The 23316-nt window shown below is 54.7% G+C and overlaps 9 protein-coding genes and 1 non-coding gene across 10 annotated transcripts; 6 read left to right on the forward strand and 4 right to left on the reverse strand.

Moving 5' to 3' along the window:
- Positions 1 to 167: 167 nt before the first annotated feature.
- VDAG_06847 (SYM1 protein) lies at positions 168 to 817 on the forward strand (the record flags this gene model as incomplete). Its single annotated transcript, XM_009659551.1, has 3 exons — positions 168 to 178; positions 252 to 412; positions 471 to 817. The coding sequence occupies 3 exons, from the start codon at positions 168 to 170 to the stop codon at positions 815 to 817; spliced, it is 519 nt and encodes a 172-aa protein (XP_009657846.1).
- An 807-nt stretch (positions 818 to 1624) lies between these two features.
- Positions 1625 to 1723, forward strand: VDAG_20188. Its single transcript has one exon. It is a non-coding gene; the product is annotated as a tRNA-Leu (tRNA).
- Positions 1724 to 2494: 771 nt separating this feature from the next.
- Positions 2495 to 3644, forward strand: VDAG_06848 (phytanoyl-CoA dioxygenase family protein; the record flags this gene model as incomplete). The annotated part of the gene is made up of 2 exons (XM_009659552.1): positions 2495 to 2577; positions 2729 to 3644. The coding sequence occupies 2 exons, from the start codon at positions 2495 to 2497 to the stop codon at positions 3642 to 3644; spliced, it is 999 nt and encodes a 332-aa protein (XP_009657847.1).
- Positions 3645 to 4162: 518 nt separating this feature from the next.
- Positions 4163 to 5307, forward strand: VDAG_06849 (uncharacterized protein; the record flags this gene model as incomplete). Its single annotated transcript, XM_009659553.1, has 2 exons — positions 4163 to 4553; positions 4607 to 5307. The coding sequence occupies exons 1-2, from the start codon at positions 4220 to 4222 to the stop codon at positions 5305 to 5307; spliced, it is 1035 nt and encodes a 344-aa protein (XP_009657848.1). The 5' UTR covers positions 4163 to 4219.
- Positions 5308 to 6083: 776 nt separating this feature from the next.
- On the forward strand, positions 6084 to 7730 carry VDAG_06850 (sporulation protein RMD5; the record flags this gene model as incomplete). Its single annotated transcript, XM_009659554.1, has 4 exons — positions 6084 to 6219; positions 6273 to 6436; positions 6486 to 7419; positions 7504 to 7730. 4 exons carry the CDS (start codon positions 6084 to 6086, stop codon positions 7728 to 7730), a joined length of 1461 nt encoding a protein of 486 aa, XP_009657849.1.
- Positions 7731 to 8321: 591 nt separating this feature from the next.
- Positions 8322 to 10505, reverse strand: VDAG_06851 (uncharacterized protein). Its single transcript, XM_009659555.1, has 2 exons — positions 9808 to 10505; positions 8322 to 9750 (listed from the first exon to the last, which is right to left on the reverse strand). Exons 1-2 carry the CDS (start codon positions 10020 to 10022, stop codon positions 8808 to 8810), a joined length of 1158 nt encoding a protein of 385 aa, XP_009657850.1. The 5' UTR covers positions 10023 to 10505; the 3' UTR covers positions 8322 to 8807.
- Positions 10506 to 12715: 2210 nt separating this feature from the next.
- On the reverse strand, positions 12716 to 14613 carry VDAG_06852 (uncharacterized protein; the record flags this gene model as incomplete). Its single annotated transcript, XM_009659556.1, has 3 exons — positions 14508 to 14613; positions 13999 to 14373; positions 12716 to 13938 (listed from the first exon to the last, which is right to left on the reverse strand). The coding sequence occupies exons 1-3, from the start codon at positions 14569 to 14571 to the stop codon at positions 12716 to 12718; spliced, it is 1662 nt and encodes a 553-aa protein (XP_009657851.1). The 5' UTR covers positions 14572 to 14613.
- A 1477-nt stretch (positions 14614 to 16090) lies between these two features.
- VDAG_06853 (mitochondrial import inner membrane translocase subunit TIM10) lies at positions 16091 to 16426 on the reverse strand (the record flags this gene model as incomplete). The annotated part of the gene is made up of 2 exons (XM_009659557.1): positions 16091 to 16271; positions 16326 to 16426. The coding sequence occupies 2 exons, from the start codon at positions 16424 to 16426 to the stop codon at positions 16091 to 16093; spliced, it is 282 nt and encodes a 93-aa protein (XP_009657852.1).
- Positions 16427 to 16740: 314 nt separating this feature from the next.
- VDAG_06854 (lysyl-tRNA synthetase) lies at positions 16741 to 18889 on the forward strand (the record flags this gene model as incomplete). The annotated part of the gene is made up of 4 exons (XM_009659558.1): positions 16741 to 16747; positions 16957 to 17304; positions 17367 to 17534; positions 17595 to 18889. The coding sequence occupies exons 2-4, from the start codon at positions 16962 to 16964 to the stop codon at positions 18887 to 18889; spliced, it is 1806 nt and encodes a 601-aa protein (XP_009657853.1). The 5' UTR covers positions 16741 to 16747; positions 16957 to 16961.
- An 847-nt stretch (positions 18890 to 19736) lies between these two features.
- On the reverse strand, positions 19737 to 21939 carry VDAG_06855 (uncharacterized protein; the record flags this gene model as incomplete). Its single annotated transcript, XM_009659559.1, has 4 exons — positions 19737 to 20950; positions 21004 to 21442; positions 21495 to 21647; positions 21784 to 21939. 4 exons carry the CDS (start codon positions 21937 to 21939, stop codon positions 19737 to 19739), a joined length of 1962 nt encoding a protein of 653 aa, XP_009657854.1.
- Between the last annotated feature and the right edge of the window lie 1377 nt (positions 21940 to 23316).

Raw genomic sequence — 23316 nt, forward strand, 5'->3', positions numbered from 1 at the left:
CAGTGATCGCTGTCTTTTCATCGATCCTGCCAAAGCCACGACACTGACGTTCATTGCCTCCTTTTTTCCTTGTGCGATAGCCCCAGCGTCTCTCCAATTTCATTTCACGTTTGTCTTGTGCCTATTTGCAATCAATTCTTTCTCTTGTGCCGACATACACCGTCACCATGCTCGCCTGGTAAGCAATGCAGTAACCCCCTGAGCCTCCGCCATGCAGCTCACTCACTGCGCCCGTCACTGACATCATCCAGGTACCAAGCTCGCCTGGCCGCGCGCCCACTGCTCACCCAGAGCATCACCACCGGCATCCTCTTTGCCACAGGTGACATTGTCGCCCAGCAGGCCATCGAGAAGAAGGGCACCAAGGACTACGATCTTGCCCGCACAGGCCGCATGGCCCTCTACGGCGGCAGTACGTCGTCCCTGCGCCCCTGCGCCAGTGCACATTCACTGACCATCCCCCTACTTAGGTGTCTTCGGCCCCGTCGCCACGACCTGGTTCGGCTTCCTCGCGCGCAACGTCAACTTCCGCAGCACCGCCGCCACCACCATTGGCCGCGTCGCCACCGACCAGCTCGTCTTCGCCCCCGTCATGATTGGTGTCTTCCTCTCCTCCATGGCCACCCTCGAGGGCACCAGCCCCAAGGCCAAGCTTGAAAAGAGCTACTGGCCCGCGCTGACGGCCAACTGGTTGATTTGGCCCGCCGTCCAGGCCTTCAACTTTGCCCTGGTCCCTCTGCAGCACCGCCTGTTGTTCGTCAACGTGATCAGTATCGGGTGGAACTGCTTCCTCAGCGCGCTCAACAGCGCGAAATGAGGGCCGCCCCCCGTGTGATGTCCTCTTGTGATGTCCTCTTGGAGCAAAAGGGCTAGCGTTTGCTCCGGCGGAGCATGAGCTTTTGGTTGGTTTTGTATACATCTCATAGACAGCAGGCACACATGGCATGTGGATTGGCCCTGGGCATCATTTCTTTGGGTATCGCCTCATAGCGGATCGAGCAGCGTCGACCGCCTTCAGAATTGTAATTGTCTGTCGTTTCCTCGCCACATTGATCCTCTCGTTTCGTCTTGTTTGAGTTTCTCTTGTCTTGGAGGCTTGAGACTTGTTTGGTGGAGCTGCTCGTGGTCGGCTTTTGCAACAAGTTTCTTACCAAATGGTGTTCCACAGACGTAACTTGACTGGGTTCTTGTTCACAAAGCATACGGTTTCGGGCGGTTACTTAACGTTGCTAGCTCCGTGTTTGGACGCACCGCTGTCATGATGAACTGGAGCCCTTGATGATGACTCTAGACTCGAGTAGCGGGTTTCAGGGTAAGTCCTTCTCTATACTGACTTTGAAGCCCTCTCACCTTGGGGATGAAATACCATCTGATGCTTGATCGTGCGCTGGGGGGTCGATGAGTAATAATAATTCCTCCTTCCTGGAGTCGGGATCCTAGGATCATACCTGGCCATGCTCTTAGCTGCCCTGCACCGATTGAAGAGCTCACAAGGCTACATTGACGGTGATAAAATTGGCAACGAATTCATGCCGGGGCGTTAAGCAAGGGGCAATATTTATTCATTGCTCTGGACGTTTGCAATCTACATAAAATCTTTACTTTCAAGGGTCTGTCATCAATTGGTGAGGTGGCCGAGTTGGTTATGGCGCCAGGTTAAGGTCTACCTTAACTAGATTTCCTGGTGGGGCAACCCGCGCGAGTTCGAGTCTCGTCCTCATCAATATCTTTTTGCCCCGTTCGAGACGCCATCCTGAGCCCGTCCATGATGGGCAAGCTTTTGCAATGTGAGGGGCTGTCCGACGCGGCGCTTGCAGGAGGCTATGCTTGTATTGCCTGAAACCTGCATTAACTAATGCATGTTGATGTGGGAAGGAACATCTACCAGTGACTGAAACGTTGCACCGATTCTATGGCTGGCACTCCACACGAGGGTATAGTTCACCGAGGGTATAGTTCACCTGACCATTGGGTATCGACCTGAGCTGACTATTGGGTCCGCTTTTAATTCTGACCTAACCATTAGGGGGTGCTATGGGGTGCGAATAAAGTCTCACGTGCCTTGGTTACCTAATACAACAGAGCCCAGACCACTAAGCCCAGCCAGACCACTAAGTCCACTGAGGCCAGACCACTAAATCCACTGAGGCCAGACCACTAAATCCACTGAGGCCAGACCACTAAATCCACTGAGGCCAGACTGCTAAATCCACTAAGGCCAGACTACTAAATACTTCTTTTTTAAAAAAAACCTACTAAGTCCACTAAGGCCAGACTACTAAGTCCACTAAGGCCAGACTACTAAGTCCACTAAATTTTAATTTTTTTTTTTTAAAAAAAAAGAATTCTAAGTCGGCTCTAAATCTATTTAGAATCGATTATTAAAAGTAGAGAAACTTATAAGTATTAGATAATCCTATTTTATTATATTTGCCCTTTTCGCTACACCCTAATGGTCAGGTCAGTTCCCAGATAGGCTAGCGTAAATCAAAAGATGACCCAATGGTCAGCTCAGGTTGAGACCCAATGGTCAGCTCAGGTTGAGACCCAATGGTCAGCTCAGGTTGAGACCCAATGGTCAGTTGAACTATACCCTCACTCGACACCGGCGTTGGAGATGGTCGAAGCCAAGCAACAGGACGGGACGGCGAGGGGTAACTCGCTCCTCGACCTCGACATTCCTCTCATATCAAAGGACAGTATTCAGACTCCAAGAATTCACTGACAGTTGTCAACGTTTGTTAAGGCCAATTGCGATCATGATGGCTCCTTCTCTGCTTGATCGTCTTAACACTGACGGCTTCGTTGTCGTCCCTTCCGCCCTATCACCAGACGAACTCGCCGAGCTCCGTCGGGCCGCCCAGGACACAACGGCTCTAGCCCGTGCCGGCGAATGGCCTCACGTCCGCACCCTCCCGAAGCAGTTCCCTCCCTGGCCTAAGTCGAGCCCGGAGAACTTGCCCAAGGAAGGCATTTGGGGTGTCCAGGGAATGATGCACCCAGACCTGCCCAACAGTGCGGTATACGTCAAGACGTACTTCTCTGATGCGGTCATTGGGCCTACGAAGGAGCTGCTCCAGTGCTCGGACGAGGACCTCGTGATGGAGCTCTTCAACTTGTTGGTCCGGCCAGACAGTGACTTTGAGCTGCGCTGGCATCGGGATGACATTCCCGCAACGGCGACGGCTGAAGAGGAGCTCGCACGGCTCAACCAGTCAGCCTTCTCAGCGCAGTGGAACATGGCACTCTACGACGACGAGAGTCTCATCGTTGTCCCAGGCTCTCACAAGCGCGCCAGGACCGACGTTGAGAGATCTGCGGATCCCTTTGAAAAGGACATGCCGGAGCAGCTGCTGGTCAAGCTCAATGCCGGCGACGTCGTCTTTTACAACAACAATATCCTGCACCGCGGGGCTTACAAGTCTGGCAAGGAGCGCTTGACGCTGCATGGAAGCGCTGGGCATGTCAGGGGTAGCTCGCTCAGAGCCCGCAATGTGCTGCAGCATGGGCTGAAGGACTGGGTTGATCGGGTCGACTTGAGCGCTCTCGGTGACAAGGAGAAGAAGCGAGCGGAGCACATGCGGGACATGCTTGTCAAGATGGGCCAAGAGGCGGGCGAGGTCGGGTTCTCGCTCGATGGTTGAGGCCATCGGCTATCGGTGAGAGAGCCGAAACATGAGCGGGGGAAGCGCCGAATAACGGGGAATTGAATCTCGCAGCGTTTGTCTATCTGGCGGTGAGGGTGGTCATTGGTGAGCTAGATCTAAGCGGAGGCGGAGGTGAGGCGAGGTGCAATCACGAGATGAGGCTGGGCGCATGATGCAACGGACAGCCTCCGCCTACCTGAGTCACTCGCACAGGCTGCTACAAACAGCTGGAAGCCGCACTCTAATTCCGATTGTAACGAGGCATTTCATTGTGCAACCGCAAACCACTGGGATATTCACGTCCTTTGATTGATCTTTCGGGTACCTTAGGCTTCAGTACATCGGATAGGTACCTCGCTCAAACCACCTCGACAGCCCATTCGTGGATGCCTCAGGCGAAGTGGAGCCCCAAGTCGTGCATCTTTTCCCTGCGGCCAAATTCGGGTCTTTGAACAGCGGCAAACCACCATCGTCACGGCGCGAGGAGCATCAACAGCCTCGCAACCCCCAGTCTCCCCAGACCCGCCTCCCTCGTCCTCTCCAGGACTTGTGTATTAGGCGACGGACACAACATGTTGCCTTGTTCGGTGCGCCGCGTGGCCGCCGTCCCGCCGACACCCCTCGTCTCATCCTTGAGCACCTCTGCCCCTAGAGCCGCTGCCACCGTGGGCATCGCGAGGCCCATCCGCCACCAGCGACGATGGTCTTCTTCGAAACCTTCCAGCTCTGATAACGGTCCCAAAGATATCCCCGGCCAGTCTGCCGTGCCTGCATCGGCCTCTTCTCGGTCTGGCCAGAGCAAGACCACCGGCGAGAAGCGGAAACGAAAGAGCAAAGATAGCGCCGAGCGAAACGCCTCACAAAAACTGCCAAGCGTCCCCAGCACTCAGCACCTGTCTCAAGAAGGTTTGTTTTGGACTGTCTATAGCCTGCCAAGCAACTCAGCTAACAGCCAGCAGCCCTTGGTCTATCGACCTTCTTCTCTCTCCACCGCCCGATTTCTGTCACACACAGCCTGCCCAAGTCGATTACCGAGGATGCCTTTGCCTCTATCTTCGCCTCACGCAACAGGGCGAATAACGCTGGCGACGTGATTTCAACCCTCTCGCGGACAGCTGACGAACTCGACGGCGCCATGGCCAAGATGACCATTGCCGACCAGCCTGAGCCCGATGTCCATGGCGACCCCGTGCGGAAGATCGACGTCCAGCACCACGATGGCTCCGAGTCCAGCGTTTACGTCCAGCTCAACTCCATGGCCGGCCAGTTCGTTCCCTTCCGCCCTCCTCCCATTCCTCAGCCGCAGAATGCTGCCACGGCCGGCCAGGCTCAGGTCGAGGCTGCTGCCGAGGAGCTCCTCGACGACACGCCGCAACACCGCGTCTACAAGGCCCTCTTCACCATTGAAGAGTCGACCGACGCTGACGGCCAGGTCCGCGTTCTCGCCCACAGCCCTCGCATCATCCAGGATGGTGCGCCCCGTAGCTTCCTCGAGCGCATGGCCAGGCGACAGATGCTCTTTGAGGAGGCGCAGGGCACCACCGACACCATGCACGCCCTCAGCGTCAAGCGCCAGCGCAAGCTCAAGATGAAGAAGAAGAAGTACAAGAAGCTCCAGAAGCGCGACCGCAACCTGAGGCGGAAGCTGGACAGGACCTAGACTGGTTGGCGCGTCGTATATACGCAGGAACTTGCGGGTCTCTCTGGTCTGGTTCACGTTCTGGCTCTGGTTTCCTCACATACATCCGTCGAAGAAGAGGGGGCGTGTCATAATTGGTGTTTTTTGGGGCAGGATGATTTGGTTGATTTAGACGTCTTTCCTCTTGGCTGCCTCATCGTGGGATTTGCATCTGCATCTCGCATTACATTTGGCTCTCATAGACCGCCACAGCTTGCATCAGCTTTCAGGCAGGCTTTCATCGGCTGTTCCTGAAGTAAAGACTCAAGTGTGATTGACTTTCTGTTTCCTCCCTTCTTGCCTGGATGTGGATGAGCGGAGTCAGACTGGCAAGATCAGCAGAAGATGTACAACACGGGTGTATTACTAGTCCACATGAATTAAGATCTCACGGCTTGCCTTTTAGGTGAACCATCAGTGTTTCTACAGTCAACCAAAGTGCCTACCTGTTTCAGTGTCCATGTTCGTCCCGGATGGAGGTTCGTCCACGTGAGCAGCTTATGTCATCGAGCCGACGTCAGTCCGCCCGATAACGACAGCTGCTGTAACCAGCACGAGCACCCACCATCGCCCGTTCCCCTCATACCTTCGACCAGCCTCCGGTTCTCATGACGAACCCATTACTTTACGGCCGGACCTTGTACTGCCTGCTTCCATAGGAGACAGTGCTGGGGACAACGATGCTCGAGAATCCATAGCCTGCGAACCTTCGGACACCCCCAACCGTACCCAATCCTACCTACCGTATCGCCTCCACCATGGCCGAACCCAATCCCATGACGGCTCTCCAGGCCGACCTGGCTCGATTCAGGAAGGCGTCGCTGTATTCGGCCGTCGAAGACACGGACAGATTACTCGAAATGCTCGTGCAGGCTCGGGAACAGGTTGCTGGAGGTTAGCCAAAGCCTCCCTGGAACCCCGCCATGCTCAAGTCCTGACCTAGATAGCTACCGACCCCCATCGCGCGAGCTTGACCATGACCAAGCTCCAGAACCCGATAAACGCTCGGTTTGACGCCATAAATAATGATCTGAAGGAGGTCTCGAAAGGCCAAAAGGTGTTCGGCAAGTCACTAGACAAGGCAAGCTCGAGTCCAGGTCTCGGTGTCCTGGTCCGACAGCTACTGACATGCCTTCGTACAGAACTTCCCACTCCGTCAGCTACCTACGGAGCACGATGCGATGGCGACACATCCAGAACTTATCAACAGAGCTATCGCGATGCACATGCTCCGTGAAGGCCAGTTCAGCGTCGCTTCGACCTTCCTCCGCGAGACGCACGAGCACCCGCTACCGCGGTCACCCACGTCCAACACGAACGCAGCCCCCGACATCCAATCCTTACAGTCTCAAGAACTACAGGAGAAGTTCGCCAACATGTACAGCATTCTCAATGAGCTCAAGAGGCGGAATCTTGTTCCAGCCATAAACTGGGCACACCAGAACAGCGCCGAGCTCGAAGCGCGCGGGTCCAATCTTGAATTCGAGCTCACAAAGCTTCAATTTCTTTGGCTGTTCAAAGGCCCAGAAGTAAACGGTCTCCCAGACGACGACAGGAACGGTCGCAATGGCGCATTGGCACATGCCCAAGCCCACTTTGCCCGCTTCCAAGCCCGTCACCGTCCCGATATTCAGCGTTTGACATGCTCCCTACTCTACGCACCCAACCTCGCCTCATCGCCTTACGCATCCCTATTCGCCCCAGCAAACACAATATTTGACGATGTGGCCACTTCTTTCACACGCGAGTTCTGCTCTCTTCTGGGACTCTCAGCCGAGTCGCCCCTCTACCTGGCAGCGACAGCCGGCTCCATCGCCCTCCCTCAGTTACTCAAGTACACAAACTACGTCATGGCCAGCCGCACTGAGTGGACGACGGAGAACGAGCTCGCTTTTGAGACGCCTCTCCCCCGGTCCATGGTCTACCACCCCATCTTCGTCTGTCCCGTCTCCAAAGAACAGAGCACGGAGCAGAACCCGCCTATGCTTCTCCCCTGCGGCCACGTCATCTGTAAGGAAAGCCTCCACCGCCTGGCAAAGGGCTCCCGCTTCAAATGCCCCTACTGCCCCTCCGAGGGCCACATCCGCGACGCCCGTGAGATCTCGCTTTAGGAAGACGGCCTTCACGTCAAGGCGTCAGAATCCGGCACGGTAAAATCGCCTGAACTTATCTCAATAGAATCTCCGGGATCATATGGCTCATGGACCGAGCCGCTGAACGCAACCTTGCGGGACATGGCGGACCGTCAGAGCGCGCGGGCCGCGATGAGGGCGGACCTGGGATGGTCGCCGCCCCCTCTCGCTGATATTCTTGCGAGTTCGTCGCCGCTGGCCAGGAACGCAGACCGTCCGTCATTGCCTTTTATTCCGCGCAGCGGTATACCTTTGCCCGAGCCGCCCGTGTAGACCCTCGTCGTGGCTGTGGATGCCTCTTCGGCGATGGATCTGCTCTGGTGGCCAAGAAACTCGCCTTCTCCTCCTCGGAGACCCCCCTGGTTCGGCTGAGCCTACCATCACCGGCTGGACGGTAGGTGAGGTTTTGGTACACCCCTCAGATTACGTGCAGTGAGCCGTCAATGGGGACTTGTAGTGTGGAAAGGCTGGATCGTGGGGAGGTTTTCGTCTTTACACGTATGAAACAAACCCCTCAAGCGTGGATGGGAAAATGGTCAGAAAGATATGGGAGGACAACGTGCCCCTGCGAATTCTTCACTCCATTGAGATGAAGTGATTCGGCTTGACTAGCAAGCACTGAGGCAAGGGTTGTAAATTGTCACGCAGCTAATCAGTGTTCCTATATATTCACATGCACAACCCAATGAAGTCCTACCACGAAGTTGGAAGCGAGCATGCGTACTCCGGTCCAATACTGGACCTGCAGTGCAGCTCTGCAGACGCTGAATAGAAGGTGCCGCATTGTGAGGGTATCGATAGGAGAGAACCTTGCCGAGGAACGCAGGTTCCAGCCTCGTCAATCACATGACAGGTTACCGGAGACTGGGTCAACGTGTGAATATACAATTTCATCATCTCAATCCTTTATCCTAGCTGTGGCACACGCACAAACTATACGTAGAAGTGAAATCTTATCGAACCAGAACGCCGTCCTCCTCTTCCCACCCCCAAAGCATTGGAGTCAAGGGAATGCGATGTGTGAGGCGCTGCCAACGCCAACCATGACCTGGTAGACCAAAAAGGAAAATGTCGAGTCTGCGAGTGAGGAAAAAAAACACAAAGAGGACGAAGGGTGACAAATAAATCATCGATCGGTTAGATGATGGTGGGGAATCTCAAGGAGAACAATGAAGCTGTGTTGAGTGTGCAGCTCTCTAAACCATGTCCAAGCCACACCCGAAGCATCGAGCCAGGGCGGGCGGGCAAAAGGTATTTCGTTAATCGTTTCTTTATACGGGGCTTTTGTTGTTTTGTAGTATTGACTGAGTATTCTCTGTGCGAGATGGAATAGTCCAGCCGATCCATCCTCTAGTCAATGGTCATCCTGCTTGCCATCTGGGGCTTGACATCTTGCATGCTGACAGAGTTGAGGTCAGTAGCCTTCTCAGCCTCACGCGACTTGAGCAGATGAGTCTTCAGGCCAGCACCGAAGTTGTTCATGCAGATGATAGCGTTGACAATGGTCAGGATGATGAGGAGGATAGTGATGACGGTGAAAGTAGTCAGGGACTTGCGAACATTCATGTAGTGTTGCTGGTAGCCGGGCTGGTAGATGCGGACGAGTTTAAAGACAAAGTAGCTGAGGGCACCGAGGTAGAGAACAATGACAGCGATCATGCCGGGCTTGTTCTCGCGGCGGGTGAAGTAGGCAGCGCTGATGAGAATCGCAACGGTGACGGGAATGGCGGCAGCGGTCAGGGCGTATTCGACGATTTCAATGTCGCCGACGATGACAAGGAACTGGACAGTGAACCCGAGGAAGAAGAAGAAGTCAAACTTCAGGAGCGCAATGTAGATCTGGTAGTAGAGGAAGCGTTGCTTCATGCGGTAGTCGGCGCCAATGGTCTTCAGGATATCCCAGGCGAACACCTGATACAGTTTCCAGGCGACAAAGCCCATGAGAACGGTGCCAAGAGAGAAGATGCAGGGGATGGCGATAAGGTAGGGTCGAATGTCCTCCCAGACGCTCTCGTGGCCGATCCTCAGGCCACCGCCGACACGCAGTTCTTCGACGGCGATCTGAATCTGCTCAATCTGGATGGCTGTGTATACCATCAGGGCGAGGTTGGCAATGCATACTCCAATGATCTGAATAGTGTTCTTGGCGCGGAGGGCATCCCAAACGAGAACGAGCTCGTAAAGGAAACCGAAGATGAAGAGGGCCAGGAAGGTTGGGATGGTACGGCGCTGCGATTCGGTGGCAGGATTGTCGTCACTGGTGAGGCTAAACTGAAAGGTTGCGAAGACGTATCTAGAATGCACTGTCAGCAAAGGAGACCGGGCGAGGAATAATCAGCGGGACGCATACGCTTCAAAGACCAAACAGATGATGGCCTGCAGCAGAGTGACGAGGAAGAAGGCTCGGGGCCATTTCGACGACATGAAAGAGAACCAACCACCCTTGGTGCTTTTGGGACTTGAGCCGTTCATTGTCGAGGGTGCGAGTCCTTCGCGGTAGGCGTAGCCTTGGTTGTAGTCCTGGTTGAACGTGGGCTGCGGAGGGGGGATAGATGCGGCCGGCATGGAGTGTGGCGATTGATGGTAGACAGGCTGCTGCGGAGCGTAGGCTGGCTGTTGGGCGAGAGCGGATTGTGGGTATGACGATGGCTGGTAGTGTTGGTCGTACTGGGGTTGATCGAATTGCTGCTCGTACCCTGCGTGCGTCGGGTCGCTCCCGAGCAGCGAGTGACGAGATTCCAGTCTCTGAGCCACGGTGGCGGTGTTGAACGACTCCTCGTAGGAGTCGCGACGAGATGAAGAAGTGGTTGTTGCCCGGTTGGGCTGGAGAATGGAATGGCAGCTGATTCAGGCAATCGAGGCGTCGGTTGCGGAGGCAATGACGAACAGTCGGGAAAGCGAGCGTGGAGGAGTATGAGATCTTTTGTCGGAATGAAAAAAAAAAAATGCCCTTGTGGTTTGTCGAATGAAATCGCCGTCGGGGTGTTGCGGCGTCGTCGTCGTCGTCGTCGTCGTCGATGGAAAGAACGCACTGTTGATGTTGGTGGGAGTATGTGAAAGGTGAAGCGTCGTACGGCTGAAACACAAGGGAGCCCCGAGTAGTTTGGGGTCTGCGACGGGTTACGGCTTTGAGGGAGGGGAGTGAGGAGCGGCAGGAGTGGACGTGCAGTGGCAGGCGACAGACAGGCAGGTGAAAAAGGGATGCGAGGCAAGAACGAGCCAGGAAGGAGGGCCTGGGCTGGGGGCCGTGTGGGCCTTGGGGGCAATTTAGCCCGGCCTCTGCCGCCAATCCAGCGTTAGGTGAAGAAAGGTTGAGGGGCAAGGGCCAGAACAGGGAAGGGCCAGGGGGTGGTGGGGTGAGCCTGCCGCAGCCTGGCATGCCCGCCCGCCCACCTTGTGCAGCTCGTCCAGACCGGTGGGAATTTTCTTCTCTCACGTTTCCACCGTCTCGTATTGCTCGGGGAACTGCCGCCTTCAATACCAGCTTGCGATCCAAGCAACTTGTCGAGTCTAGCGACTATTCATTTGCTGAGATGACAGGCCGACAGCGCAAGACCCTGGGTTTGCGTGTGTCATTTGAGTCCTTCCTTGTGGACATTTTCTTGTGGCCATTTCTTTGTGAACAACTCGATCGGGAACGACCGGTGCTCGCAGCTGTTTCGACTCGGCCCAGGTACCTACGTGATGGAACGCAGCAAAAAACCTACTTTGGGTGTTGGGTGTCAGACATCTCTTTGTCTTCTCGACTGCGCTCGTCAGCTTGTCCGAGCCCGAATCATGTTGCCAAGCGACCACAGGAATTCTGCACTGTCAGAGCCACGTCGCATCTCAGACATCTGTGCACCTCAACCTGGTGCGGTGCTACTCATCAAAGAACAACTCACAATGCAATCAGAAGCCACCACCCCAGCCTCTTTCTTGACTGCCGTAGGGCTGTGCAATCACTAGTTTGTGGGCAGCCAAGGCACCCCGACACCCAAGAATAGCACCGCCTCGCTCTAGTCGCTTTATTCCATGTACTGCAGGGACCTCAATGCACACCTAAACTTATGTGCTTGCGCTATCTAGGTCGATCTTCTGGTGACGTACAGCCCACCACCACCCGACGCGCAAAGACATCATCAAGGCTCTGGTGGTGGTCTAGAAGGTTGGATCTGCAACCCACCATTGAGGACCAGGTCATGCTCTTCAGGTGGCACATGCACGATGAACAAGCTCGAGCAGGACACGACCCGATCCTGCAGGCTCACATATGAAGATCGTCAGTGTCGCGGATGCTGGTTACCCTTCGATCGAAACAGTTCGCTCCAGCCCAACGTTACCTGCCGTAGCTATCGTCGCTTAGACCAGACAGCAATCAAGGAAGGACGCTTGTCCAGGTGTGTTGACGACGATGTGGCATTGATCCGACATCATGAGCCTTTTCATGGGACGGAAAGGCGCAGTAACTCACTGGTGTTCCGTACAGCAATCCTCTGCGATTGCGGCTTAACACCCTCACGGTCGCGCGAGAGACGTCATGCAGATGCAAAGATAGCAGGGCATCGAGGTTGCATATGCTTCTTTCCTCCGGCTACCTTGCATAGGTAGGTAGACGGATCCTCACTGCCACCGAACCAACAACGCAGTACAGTCTCGAGCTAGGAGATGCTGTGTCTGCTTAGCGAGCAAAAGGCCCCTTGCGTCCGATGTCACGCTGTACCTGAACATAACTAAGCCCATCCGAGACAGAAATTAGGCTCACTCCAACTCTATCTGCCTGCACTGTACATATATCACAAAGGAGAGCACGGATGTCGCCCGACGGCATGACACCACTCGCAACATCCCTGAGTTGAGCTGCCGACGATGCCTTCTCTTTCTGACCGTTCTTCAGGGACGAGCCAGTGTCAAGAAACGCTTAAAATTCTTAAAACTTTTAAGAGGGTCGTTTCTCAGCTTAGGGATCTACAAGTGCGTACGGCAAACAACACGCCACTGTCTTAGTTGTCGGTAGGCATCTTCATCAAGCATCCTCATAACACGATGACTTATGAACCCTTTGCAGGAGCATCCCAGCATCCCCGGGTTTTGTTTTGCATTATGATGATTACCCCGTTACCCATCATAACCAGCTCAACTATGCATGTGATTGAGATGGAATGTCAATGAAACGCCTTCAACAAATCAAAATGATCGCGAAGTCAGGGACGGGGAAGAACTTGTGTCAAGTAAAGCAAAGTGGGAAAAGGCGCATGAGAAGATGAATACCAGATCAACTAAGGTTCGTCATCCTGCACAACGGTCGCATCATCATCATCATCTCGCGTGACTATGGTCGGCCTCTCGATGGACACGTGCGGAATTTCCTTCCGCGGGATCCAGAAGAGCTGCAGAGCGCCCAGAACGCCGACCAGGGCGCAGCTGAACCACGCGACGGCCGAGCCGCCGGCACTGTACAAGAGACCGACCATGGGCGGAGACACCGTCCTCGCGGCGCAGCAGGCGCTCATGGCGAGGCCGTTGACGCGGCCCAGTACGAGGGGCGAGGGCGTGGCATCCTTGAGCAGGATGAGGGCCGCAGGCACGGAGATGATGCCGAAGAAGGCCTGCAGGAGGAGCGATCCGATGATACCTGCAGAGGTGAAATTGGGGACAGCGGAGAGGAAGGGCATCACCAGATAGGCGGTGGGGTAGAGGATCACGACGATGATGAAGGAGCGCCAGACGCCGACTTTGCTTACAAAGAGGGGGAAGATGAAGGCCTGGACGCCGAGGCTGAGGATGCCGTTCACCATGAGATAGACACCGACGTCAGGGAGGCTGTAGCCAAAACCGCCGATCAGGTCGAGCTGGCCGTGGGGCTTCAGGGGCTTGGCCAGCAGGTGGATAGGCAACAGCGCGCCGGCGGCCATTTGGTGGTAGGAAATGAGAACGAGAGAGACGATCAGCATGACGATGGGCCGAGTCCACACGGCGCCTTCGTAGTGCATTTCTGGCTCCTGCGACTGGGTGCGTTCGGATGGGCCTTCTCGGTTGTGAGGCACATCAATCTCATGCATCGTTCCAAACGAGCTCCGCCTGAGATCAAAGGTCTGGACACCCGGTGCCGGAAGGCTCTCCTCGACGAAGAATGGCCTGGGACCGTCGACCGATGGTCGTTTGACAGGGGCATCCGATGTGCTCTCCTGCAGCAGCGGCGACGTCTCAGTATGGCCATTGTGGCCATTCGTCTTCTGCTGTTGCTTCAACTTCTTCTGCTCAGCGAGATACTTGGCGCGTGGGTTGGTCTCATCCAGGAAGATCAAGCCCTGAATAATGGCCAGGACGACCACAAGCACGGCCAAGAGGTTGGGAAGCAGGTACGGATATCTCCCAAAGAGACCATCTTCGGGGAACAAGTGAGGGTAGGATTTCGAGGGCTGAGCCAGGAATCCTCCCAAGGCCGCACCGACAATGCTACCCAAGGTCCACACGAACGGCTGAACTGCGTATGCCGCCGCTGCACGATAGAAGTCAGTACTGAATATTCCTACCTTTTCGACGGACTTGGAAAACTCACGTTCGTGTTCCGGAACCTTGACCATTTCTGCAACCATGGTTTGCATGACGCTGACGTTTCCGTTCAAAGCGCCACCAATAAACCTGGCCAGCAGAGCAACCCAGTACTTCTGGGAGAAGCCAAAAATGAGGCTCGAGAGAGCGACGCCTCCCAGGCCTATGAGGACGACCGGTTTACGTCCATAGTGATCAGACAGCGTACCCCAGCCGACAGATGTCAGGGCTTCAGCGACGGCATAAGCTGAGACGAGGAGGCCGCTGTAAAACGAGGCATCTTTGTCGTCCTCTTCCGTACCACCGAGAAGGTCAATGGTCATAACATAGGAGTAGGACAAGATGGAACTGAAGGCGATGGGTTCCGAGAACCGGCACAAGGCTGTCGCCAAGTCAGCAAAAGTGCACAATCCGTTGGTGGTTAGTCGGCGCGTGTGCCGGCGGCTGCCACGCGAGAGGTGAGAGGCCAAAACTGAATAAGACCAGCGGGGGAGAAGGGGATTGAAAACGACTCACCCAGCACGGTCAACTGCCAGTAGGGAAACGCCTTGGACTCATCTTTGAGGACCGAGGCAGGCATGATCTCCGAGCAGTGTGTGATATCCTGCAAACCCGAATTGAGGCCACCGGAGGTTGTGTAGGAGTCGAAGCTCCTTGAAGCGAAGGATGCTCCATGGATTTATAAACGAGGGCGAAGGCGGGAGGGGGCCACCCGGACGGTACGACCGCTCACCCATCGCCCAACACCGCTTTTCGCGGATCATGGGCGAACCGCTGGCGTCCAGGTGGGGTTAGGGGCAAATAACATGCGGGGCGCGGCCCGCTGTTGCGGCGTACCGTGCCCCTCTCATTCGTCTACTGTATCTATTCTCCTAGGCTCCTTGGATCCCGGCGTCAGAACCTGCATGCAGGCGTACGGCACATGACGGGGCGAAGGGGCTGCTTATCAAGTGTCGTCATACTGGGGCATGGTCTTTAGCGAGGGCTGGCTTGCAGGAAGCCATTTGTTCTTATATGCGATCAGGTCCTAGAGTTGATGGTCACGAGCCTCGAAACTACAGCTCAATGTTGGTGGAGGAGGCTTATCTGAGTGCGGCGCACTGTGCCGTCCGTGTCATTCGGGAAAACTCATCGAGACGGAAAAGTGGAGTATTTCTCCGTATCTCCGTCTCTCCGATCTTCCCGCCGTCGACGAACCTCTGGAGAGGCGTCCTTCTCTCGGCGCATACCGCCTGTCGCACCATCATGTGCGTAGTGCCTTGGTCAGATCGAAGCGATGGGAAATTTCATCCATGGTTCTTGTCTTCATCTTTTGGCCTCTCTGGATGCGGGCTGATAGACTTCTGCTAGTATCCATCTTAAGATTTACTTGATGCTGCAGGGGTGAAAGTGTGATAACATCACTTGGACAAAGCAAAAGGCACTCAGCATGACCACGATCCAGCTGCCTGATATTTCAGATCTTTCTTCTTCACGGCCATCACCTATTCGCTCGCGCCAACATGTGTCCTCTGGTCTAAGTCACAGAGCAGAATGGGACCATAATGTCAATGCCACAACCCAAAGCCACAGTCACCTCACATGGAACCCATGACATGTCTAGCGCCATCCAAAAGTAGTAGGAGGCGCATACTATCACAAAACCATGTGTTACACACAGTCTGTTGCTTTGAATTGGAAGATTTTGAAGACTGATTGGCCGAGGGAAACCCATCATGTCTTGGAGACTGTACTACCCGCCATCTGAATCAACACATACTACTGAGCAGACTAATTTCTCTCTCGTCGAATTACCCAACTTAGACCAATGGCAGATATGAGAATGACGGAACACCAACAATATCATGAGAGTTGAACGTTGATATTGGCAGACCGTTTCCGGTCCGATTGTTGTACACGAAGCCGCTATCCATATGCTTCCGTCCGAGATGCAAGGCATATTAAACCCCATGAACCCGCAAGTCCCATGCCTGACGCCCATTATCTTCACACTTTCGTTCGCCTTCTCCCCATCTAGTTGACTTGTTACATAGCGCCGTCTTGCAAACTGCTCGCTGAATCGCCTGCTTTCTCCCCACGCATGCTCGGTTCGAATCCTCTTAGAACATGCCACCGCCCATGCCGCCCCTCTTCTGGCTCTCAGCCTGCATGACCTCAGAGGCCTTCATGTGTGCCTCGAAGAACTTGGCAGCACAGCGGTCGAGGCAGACGGACTCGCCCTTGTTGAGCTCGGCTTCGCGGTTGTCGGGCAGGCACTTTGTTTGGCAGGCCTTGGTAAGGCTAATTCATGTCAGTCAGCGGGTTTTCGAAGATGACAGCAGGCGTGCGGCTAACCGGTTGTGCATGTCGGCGAGGAGGCGCATCTCGGACTCGGCCATGGCGACCTTCTCCTCCGAGGTAGGCTTGGGGCGACCGCCCATACCGAGGAAAGACATTCTGACTGAGGGTTGTTGTGGGGTGGAGAACGGAGGGTGTTTGTTCTGGATTGCGCGTGCGAATCGATTGTATTGTTGATGCCAGGGGGTTGATGCGAGTGCCAGGCCGTAGCTCGAGAGGCTCCTGGTCGTCAAATGTCGTCGAGATTTTAGCTCTCTCTATCTTATCAGCGCGATAGCTTGTCGCAAACCAAAGATACGGGATTTAGCCGACCCCAAGCGCGATAAGTTGCACGATAAGGGGCTTCGCGTCAGTAAAACTGACGACGAAATTTTGGTTTCCGCATGTCTATGACTTTATTATCACCAAACCTCCAGATGGTAAGCCAGCCCCTCCCCTCCCACCTCCGATTCGTCGACACCTCCCCTTCCCCTTTTTCATGATGATCCGCTATGCCTTAGAACCGCTGCGTCTGACACAGCTTGCTGTGACGTGCTGCATAACTGCCCACATATCTGACACTGAAACTCTCTGCATCATTCTTGTTTGCCTCAATGCTTCTTGACGCGCAAGCTAACAAGTTGTTCAGACGCGATGACCACAGCTCAGTGCCTGAGGGTGTGCAGACCCTCGATGCGGGCGCTCGCCACCCCGGCGGCGGCCGTGCGACCCTTTCACATCGGGCCGTCGAGCTCCACGAGCAGACTCCTCCGCGACGAACGCGACCGCGCCGCAAGTGCGGAGGCGACCGAGGATCGGGTTACAGAATTTAAGAAGATGCGTCAGAAGACGCTGGGGGAGGCGGGCGAGAAGGAGCTGTTTAGCCAGACACATCCGCGGCTCAAGTCGCGCGAGGACCGCATGTCCATCGCAAAATTCAGAACAAACTGGCTCAACCAAGACCCGCCTAACTCTTCCAAATACGTGACGCTTGACGGTACGCTCTTTCATCATCTGTCCCAGAGACGCGGCCCGGCGCTTGTGCTGATGAGGGACAAGGTCGCATCCAGTCGATTCGTAAGCACGGTAACAAGCTCATCTTCGTCACCATGGTCAACGACAGGAAGACGATCCAGGGCATGATCAACTTCAAGAACATGAAGCCACCCATGCCATTGGACGCTTTTAAACTATTTGGCCGCATGATCGAAAAGGGTGACCACATCTGTAAGCCGCTATATTACCATGAAGATTGCATGTCGACAGTCACGTTCCTAACCGTCGTAGCTATCACCGGCAAGCCGGCTCGGAGCGGCACCGGCGAGCGAATCCTCGAGGCTCACATCCTGCCCGAGCTTCTATCGCCTGCCCTCGAGCAGATCCCCGAGTTCCTTACCGACCCTGAGACCAAGTCACAGAAGCGTCATATCGACATGCTCGTGAACCCCGAGGTTGCTGATACCCTCCGCCTCAAGTCCCACCTCATGCAACACATCCGCAACCACTTCCTCGAGGATGACTTCCTCGAGGTACAGACTCCTATCCTCGCCAAAAACGCCGGCGGGGCTGTTGCCCGTCCCTTCACCACCCGCGCCACCGAGTTTCCTTCGAAGGAGCTCTCCCTACGTGTCGCCCCCGAGCTCTGGCTCAAGCGCCTCGTCATTGGCGGCTTGCACAAGGTCTTTGAGATGGGCCCCTCCTTCCGTAACGAGGGCATCGACGCAACGCACAACCCCGAATTCACGACGTGCGAATTCTACAGTGCCTACAGCAGCCTCGAAGAACTCATCCGCATCACCGAGTCCCTCCTCCACGGCCTTGCCACCCACTGCGACGATCTCATTGCCAACGAGCTCACCTCACTCCCCCGCATCGACGTCGCCAAGTTTGCCGCCCCCTTCCAGCAGGTCGAGTTTATCCCCTCCCTCGAGAGAGCCCTCGGACTCCGCCTACCGAACCTCACTGGCCCCGACGCCCTCCCCGAACTCATTGCCATCCTCAAGATCGCCGGCATCCCCCTCCCCGGCGGCAGCATCCCCTCCGCCCTTCCCAAGCTCCTCGACCGCCTCGCCGCCGTCCACCTCGAGCCCAAGTCCTTCGACCGCCCGGCCTTCATCACCCACCACCCGGCCTGCATGTCACCCCTCGCCAAGAGCTTCCAGTGCCCGACAACCGGCCAGCTCGTCTCGGCACGCGCCGAGCTCTTTGTCGACGGCCGTGAACTTGCCAACATGTACGAGGAGGAGAACGACCCGGCCGCCCAGGCGCGCAAGCTCGCCGAGCACCGCATCCTGGCAGGGCAGAAACCCGGCGAGGAGGACGGCGAGCTCGATGCCGACATGGAGGCCGCGCCGCTGGACAAGAGCTACATCAAGGCCATGGAGGCCGGCCTTCCGCCCACCGGCGGCTGGGGCTGCGGCGTCGACAGGCTGGTTATGCTGTTCTCGGGCGCCAACCGCATCAGCGACTGCCTGACATTTGGCACGTTGAGAAACGTCGTCGGGCTCTCGGCCGAGGATCCTGGGCAGGCCGCTGCCGGTGGTAGCACTGCAGAGGGCGAGGGTGAACCTGAGAAGAAGTGATAGCTGTGGTGTTCCGCCTTTGGACATCGTTCACGATTTGGGGAAGATGATTTTACGCTGAGATGGATGGCTGCTGGCGCATGAGCATTGTGAAAGACGTTTGTATCATACTGTAATGTTAGATGTATTAGCCTGTTCACATATTTTGGGCATTTCCTGCATAAGTAAAGTCGAACGCCGTGTGGGAAAATTGTCGTATTCAACCTGCGAAACTCTGCGTTCTGTAATCGTAGCTACCTACCTAAGTACCTTACCCAAGTCGAGCCCCGCTGATTTCCTCCTGATCTGCAACCCAGCGAGTGAATTCCCTGTAGCGGCTGCAAATCCGCGGCCTGCAGCGAGAAAGCCAAGTATTCCGGAATGCTGAAGTTGCTTGAGGAATGTCAGAATCGTAAAAGAAAAGCAGGTCAGACCCGCGTCAACGATGCGCACGCCTAAACGCCAGATTGTCATAACGCAAAAAGACAAGAGAGCCTGGGAGCGCTTGTTGTGACTTATTGTTTGCGGAAGAATCAAAAGACAGACCAAAGCATGAAGCATCAAAACGCCATACGCCAACGCCGACTGCTGAAAGCACCGCTACCCAACACCTTCCTTTAGTTAGGTTAGCGGATGTATGCTATTGTTTCCTGTCACCTGGATAGTCTCAAGCTAGAAGCTGGTAGCTTTGTGACGACGTAAAGGATCTCTAGAAGACCTGGTGTCCGGCTGCGAAGCGAAAACAAACCGGTCACGTCGAATGATGGAGGGTTGATATCTCGTGCAAAGCCATCAGATGGACTCACATGCTTGATGAATGAGATGTGCGAACCTTGAATGTTAAGGATAGCTCCTCGGGCCATGCTCATTACCAAAACTCACGCGCCTTGGCTTCTTGTTTTACCTTTTCAGTCTGGATGTTGTAGGCGTAGAGGCTCTCCCAGGACTGACGATCGATGTGCTCCCTGAAAGGCTGCACAGGCTGCTTGGGGCCGGCAAGCTGCCCGCCAGTTGCGCGGTTGGATACGTAGTCGCCGTCCAGGTGCATGCCCAGAGCCTCTGCGAATATGTTCTTCGCGTCCAGGGTGCGGGCAAGGTAGCCGGCGTAGCTCCAGGCCGACTTGTCCTCGTGAAGCGTTCTCAGCTTCTCGCTTCCCAGGGTAGCCATCCAGGACTCGGATCTGGTGTGAACGGTGCTATTGCTAGGGCCGGCGACGAATCCATTCTTGAGCATAGGGGCGATCATTTGCGCTTTCAAAGGTGCTTTGTATTCGGCCGCAGCTGGGGTCGAGGTTAAGTTCGATGCGATGCTCCGCTTTTCACCTTGCCAGTGGTGAAAAGATTCATGCTCGATGGCTTCAGTGAGGCGGCATGGATAACAACGTCGTTGATGTGCTGGCCATGATTGCATCGTGGTCTCGTAGCACGGCGAGGCATATACGTGCCCACATTTTGAGCATGTCCATTTCTGCAGCATCAAGGCCATCACCATGTCGGTTTGAATCTGTCGGTGGTCACCAGTCGTCAGAGCGGCTAGAATCTGGTGCTCAAGATTCATGATTCTTGCATCGTCGGTTTCTGTTCTGAACTTTTTCTTATGCTGAAGTTCGTAGATGTAAGCCTTGACATTCCGGATGAAGACGTGAATAAGCCCAAAATCCATCGGCACCAGAGCGAGATACTTGAAGAGGAGCGAGTCTCCAGCCAGCAGGTCGTGCCCCATCTCAGAAGACTTCATGGCAGCGGTTATGATGGTGCACATGACTGCCTTGCGGGTGTTCAATGCTGTCGGACCCCAGGTCAAGATCCTGGTGCACTCTCGGCCCTGTGCTGGCCCGAACCAAGCTTTGGGGAAGAAGTCCAGTTGGATATACTCCGCATCCCGTCGACATGCGACCCAGTTGATGTAGTCGAGGAGGGGGACGAGACACCCTAGATGCATGAGGTCACAGGCGTTGATGGTCAGGACCTCGAGCTGTGGCAGCATCTCGATGATAACTCCAGTGAGCTTCAGGTCCAGGTATGGAATTTGACTCAGCTCGAGATGGCGGACATGACTACCGTGTTGAGCGAGGCCGCGAACTGTTCAATCATTAGCCACGAGTAAAATCCTGATCAGAGTAGAAATATCTTACTCATGCCAGAAAGATGAGAGAGCTGCGCAAAGTATCTTCGCTGGCCGCGTCTGTTTCCTTCGCTGGCGCTCTGGATCTTCTCCATCGCCGATTGCCAGCTGTCCCTGACGCTCACGAAGTCGACATCTCGAGGCACTTGGTCGAGGCTCTGGTTATCCCAGAACCCCATGTTGGCGAGCTTGACTGCTTCCAGAGCCATTCGTCGCCCTTGACCCTGAGGCCATGTATCCTCGATCTGAGAAGCAGTCCATGCGGGGTCATACTCGTCCGGGTAGTAGAGCACGTCGCAGGTCGACCAAGGCCCACGACCACTGATTGTCAAATACGCTCCAGGGGCCAAAATTTCAGGTTGTATGCCATCGTCGAACATGACGTCCAGCAACTCGGGATCCCAGTCGCAGAAGCCCATGGTGTCTGGGTCGTTGAGGTTCCAGACACGCTATCTGCGTGTCAACAATTGTATTTGCTCGCAGAAGTCTTTGAACACTTACCACTCGCCCGAGGAAAGTAGCCTGCATGCTGCGAGACACGGAAGCCAGCATCTTTACACTACTGTAAGTGAGATGCGGAAGCAGGCTGTCCACAATAATCGCGAAGAGCCGTTCAGCGGCGCGGCTTCTTTTCGGATCCGGGGGCGTGTAGGTCTGCAAACGTCAGTTATGTATCGACTCGATGGGCATTGTCACTTGCCCTTCGCATCAGTTCCTCCTTCTGCGATTTACGACTTTCACCTCGGAGCATATCCCAATCTTTCTTCATAGGTTGGCCGGAAAAGACAACCATTTTGTCCCTTCCGAATATGGCATTGGTGACCAGCTTCGCCTGGAATCGCAAAAACTCCTGTTCGCCAAAAGCCTCGGCGCGGGTTGGAGTTACGAGCAACACCTTGGGCGAGAAGCCTCTGGCGCGCTTGAACTGAGCAGTGATCTCGACCATGGCGATCAGTGAAGGAAGTTTCTTTGACGAATCTGCTGTTTAGCGAAGACCAGATTATAAGTTTCGAACCGGATCGTAAACTGGTGCACTAACGTGTATTATGGACCAGGAATAGAGGCGGGTGTGAAAGTTGGGGCTCTGGACCTGCGTACTTGGCTTCCAGTCCACAGTATTGCGAGGCGGCAGAAGTGATTAGAGTTAGACAATTACTGATGGTGAGGTCAAATGCGATATTAGTATCGGCTAGACCGCACCTGTAAACTTTGTGGACGGTTCTGGGCTGGAAGAAGGAGGTTGTTAATAAGCCAGAGCCAGAAAGAGTAACTGCAAATCCCGAAGGCACAAATGAAAAATGATGAAGACGCAAACTTGGAGGTGACTCGGAGTCTTTTGGGTTGAGAAGCACCACAAATGGAAAAGAAGACGGCTAGGCGGGAAATCTGTGTGGTAGAGAAGCTGTGGTGAGCGAAATTGAGGCCGAGAACATGAGTTCAGGACTGAATAACTGAGCGTATGGGCAATTGCTACTTGGAAGGAGCGTGGCTGATATGTAGGCTATGCTTCCACGATGATGGATGGTCGTTTTTGGAGGAATACTTATGGCGAGAGCTGTGAGTAAGACCGGATGTCACTTTAGGGAGAAGTAAGATTGTAAGCTTTAAGTTGAAGAAGGGGATCTGCTGGCTGTGGGATGGATATAAATGGCAAATTTCACGCACTGGCAGATGCTCATATTGTTGAATGAACGGGTCATTACCATACACATATTCACTCCTCAGTATCTAATCATCTGATGACCGGCAGACATCGCAGTCCGGATAGTGAATGGACGGACTAACAATATCGAGTGCGGGGAGTATTCGAGCCATTGACGTTCTCCAAATACTGACCATGCTTGATCGATCCATACGAGGTAGCTCCTAATGGAAACAGAGTTTGCCATCGACAACAACGTTCGCTGGTAGGGAACCTGCCCGTACGATCATCAATAGCGGAATGGAAGAGAAGAAGTCACCCAGATCGCCAGCAAGATTGACACAGGATGTCGCCACGTGATGTTCTTGCCACAAGGCCTCTCAACAATGAGCAAAATAATTAGAACCAACAAAAAGGACGATCTTGAGTTGATCGCATACTCGAGATTGAAAACAATCAGCGTCGAGGAGCTGTAATGAGAATACCAACCCATCAAATTAAAGGGTAGCGTGTACAAGCGCTCATAACTGTCTAGTAAACGGCGACGAGTTGTCAAGTTCGACTGAAAACTCGGCCGAAAGTAAAGGTTCCATTATTGCAAGTCCATAGCCAAGCTTACTTGGTAGAACGAGGGTAGTTCGAATTGTATCAACCGCTGCCTCTCCGTCGAGGGAAACATAG

The sequence above is a fragment of the Verticillium dahliae genome, genomic scaffold (genome assembly GCF_000150675.1).
Source record: "Verticillium dahliae VdLs.17 supercont1.14 genomic scaffold, whole genome shotgun sequence".
NCBI classification, from domain to species: Eukaryota; Fungi; Ascomycota; class Sordariomycetes; order Glomerellales; family Plectosphaerellaceae; genus Verticillium; species Verticillium dahliae.